Source organism: Asparagus officinalis, chromosome 2 (genome assembly GCF_001876935.1).
Source record: "Asparagus officinalis chromosome 2, Aspof.V1, whole genome shotgun sequence".
Taxonomy (NCBI): domain Eukaryota; kingdom Viridiplantae; phylum Streptophyta; class Magnoliopsida; order Asparagales; family Asparagaceae; genus Asparagus; species Asparagus officinalis.
Genome location: NC_033795.1, coordinates 61,937,198 through 61,939,993, shown reverse-complemented (window position 1 = coordinate 61,939,993; position 2,796 = coordinate 61,937,198). Strand labels below are relative to the sequence as shown.

General features: G+C 41.7%; 1 protein-coding gene across 1 annotated transcript; it reads right to left on the bottom strand.

Annotated features, from left to right (window-relative positions):
- LOC109831241 lies at positions 1–800 on the bottom strand. The gene is made up of 2 exons (XM_020398575.1): positions 706–800; positions 1–637 (listed from the first exon to the last, which is right to left on the bottom strand). The coding sequence occupies exons 1-2, from the start codon at positions 798–800 to the stop codon at positions 1–3; spliced, it is 732 nt and encodes a 243-aa protein (XP_020254164.1).

Below are 2,796 nucleotides of genomic sequence, written 5' to 3'. Positions count from 1 at the left end.
TTAGTCAGCTATAGATTCATTACATGTTTTACGGTTATGACCTTCCATATGACATCGAAAACATTTTACTGGCCGCGTGTAAACAGTTCTGTAGTTGATACGCCTGGTTTTATTTCTCCCTTTCCTTTTTGTTGTAAGTGGAGGTAGGATTTGTATCTCATCCCTTAGCACGATGCGCTTCTCATAGTCAGGTATAGGGTAGAGGATTGGCTCGTAGCTTTTTTTAAAGGCTTCAACCGTCATAAACCAGTCACAGAACTGGTAGACATCCCTTTTCATAAACATAATGGATGCGCATGCATGTTTGCAAGGGACACGGGTTACATCCCACCCACGGCAAGTGCATGTTTTATTGTCTAGATCCACTTGACAAGATCTATGGGATTGTACCTCAAATAATCCTGTGTGGGACTGACGAACCTCCAATGGACGGCCATTTTCCATGTTCTCTTTGAGAGCAAGTTCAGCTTTGGGGCAAAGAAATTGATTCCAGCTTTCAGCCATGGTTCGTCGCTCATTCATACGAACCATAATCTGTTTACGTATGTGCTCTACCAGTTGAAGTATCCGTAGTAGCCTAGCCTCATGTATCCATTTGTTGAATGACTCTGCAACATTTGATGTAACGTGACCATATCTGAAACATAATAGGGAATTCGTCAAGCGGCTTATAATAGTCATGTAATGAAATAGCTTATAACTTACCTAACTCCAGGGAAAAACGCATTGGCCCAGTTTTCTGGAGCGTAGTTCATCACAATATTATAAGCTCTTTCGTCAACCAGTCTAATGTCGTCCATATAATTGTTCTATTCTGCTCTAGTATATTTGTAACAGGCAGATTGCAATAGATTAACCAATATCTGAGTATCTTTTGATTTGAATCCCAAATCCTTCAACTTTGTCCTGAAGTTCTCAACTAGATGCAACACACATCGAGAGTGTATAGAATCTGGAAAAAATTCTCTAACAACTTCTCTGATCCCCTTATCCGCATCTGAAATTATCACTAGCTTGTGTGGAGGGTTGTATGGATCTGGCCTTTCATAGAGAATAGACCACAAACCTACAAAGAGTTGTGGTTACCATACACCAATTAGAGTTAGCAATGAATGAGCTAGAATTATCATAAGCTGCAATAGAACTAACATGGCTAGAGATAGAACTAATCTTGTAAGAACCACTTCTAGTTAAAGTTATTTTCCTGATCGCATATACAATACGCCAATGGAAATATCCCCTGATTTCCATCATATGCTACGGCGCTTAGGAGTATGCCTTTGAATCGATCTTTAAGAAAGATACCATCCAGAAATATGAGTGGTCTACATCCGTATAAAAAACCATTTATGCAGGTGGCGTAGCATATGAATAACCATGTAAACCTCCCCTCATATTGTTCAACATGAATATAGCTACATGGTTTTGTCTTCTTGACCTCTTCTACATACCTAGAAAATTGAAGATTAAGCGTTAGTACCAACATTGAAAAATTAGTATAATCAACGTCACATAAAGGAAATTAGTTTGTCTTTTGTTAGATATCATCTTCTATTTACCATCATAATTGATCGTAGGACTCATGGGCATCACCATATAATTTCTCTTGTGCTTTTTCTTTACCCCACCAAATCTTACTATAATCGACCCTAATCCCATACGAGCTTAGAAACTCCTTTTGAACGTCAATAGAACGTATATCCGGTCGAACCTTTAACGTGGGTTGTAATTGGGTAGCAATGAATCGCCTAGAGGCTCTAGATTGACTAGCATTATTGCCATGCTGCCCACAAGTGTGATTATCCACAAACCTTTTGATTTCAAGTCTATTATCATTTTTCGGTGGAGAGGCAAACAACATCTGTTTTCGTCGAAAGTTGCCTTCATCATTGATTTCATTAAAACTTTAGTCGTTACAAATGAATTCAAATAACGAAAATAAAAATTACAACTTTCTTGAAAATAAACACAAGATCCATTTATCGTCTCTTGCTTGCGTGGGTCTTTGGCCTGTGACGGGGACGTCGATATCCGTGGACTACCTGGCACTCAGATCTGTTCCAGAAAAATCGGACAGAGCTTTGTCGATCCGTGAGGAGATCTAGAATCCTGAAGCGCCTATCTCGGCTAAAACGAGATATTTGCTCTTCTTAGGATTACCGACGAAGGGTAATACAAAGGAACGGGCACGGGTGATGAAGAATCTGATGAAGACCTCTCCTCTGTTGAAGCGCTCGACCACTCTTCACTGCAGCAGGGCTTCGCCAACTCTCCAAAAATCCAGATCCTCCAAAAATGAGGCCTTAGGTTGCTATTTATAGGCAATGGGGGCACCTAGGGTGCCTAGACACCCCTGGGGTGTCTAGGAAAAGCCTAGACACCCCTGGGGTGTCTCAGAAAATCCGAGACACCCCTAGGGTGTCTCGGAAATTTCCGAGACACATTGGGGTGTCTCGGAAATTCTGAGACACCCCTGGGGTGTCTCGGAATTTCCGAGACACCCCTGGGGTGTCTCGAAATTTCTGAGACACCCCTGGGGGTGTTTTGGAATTCCTGAGACGTCCGTTGAGGTGCATTCGATTGTTTTCGCCGTAAATTCTTCGTCCGAACTCGGATTTGAGTGATTCCAAGTGCGTTGGAAGCTTGACGAAGAGTTCTATCTTCTCCAATTGTTGGATTATCTGTAGAATGAACGAGACACGAAGGGCGTTTTTCTTTTTGCAACATCGCGGGGCTCTCGATTAGCCCGTGCCTTTGTTATCCCGAAATCCTATCAGCTCACGTAGTTCGTCGATT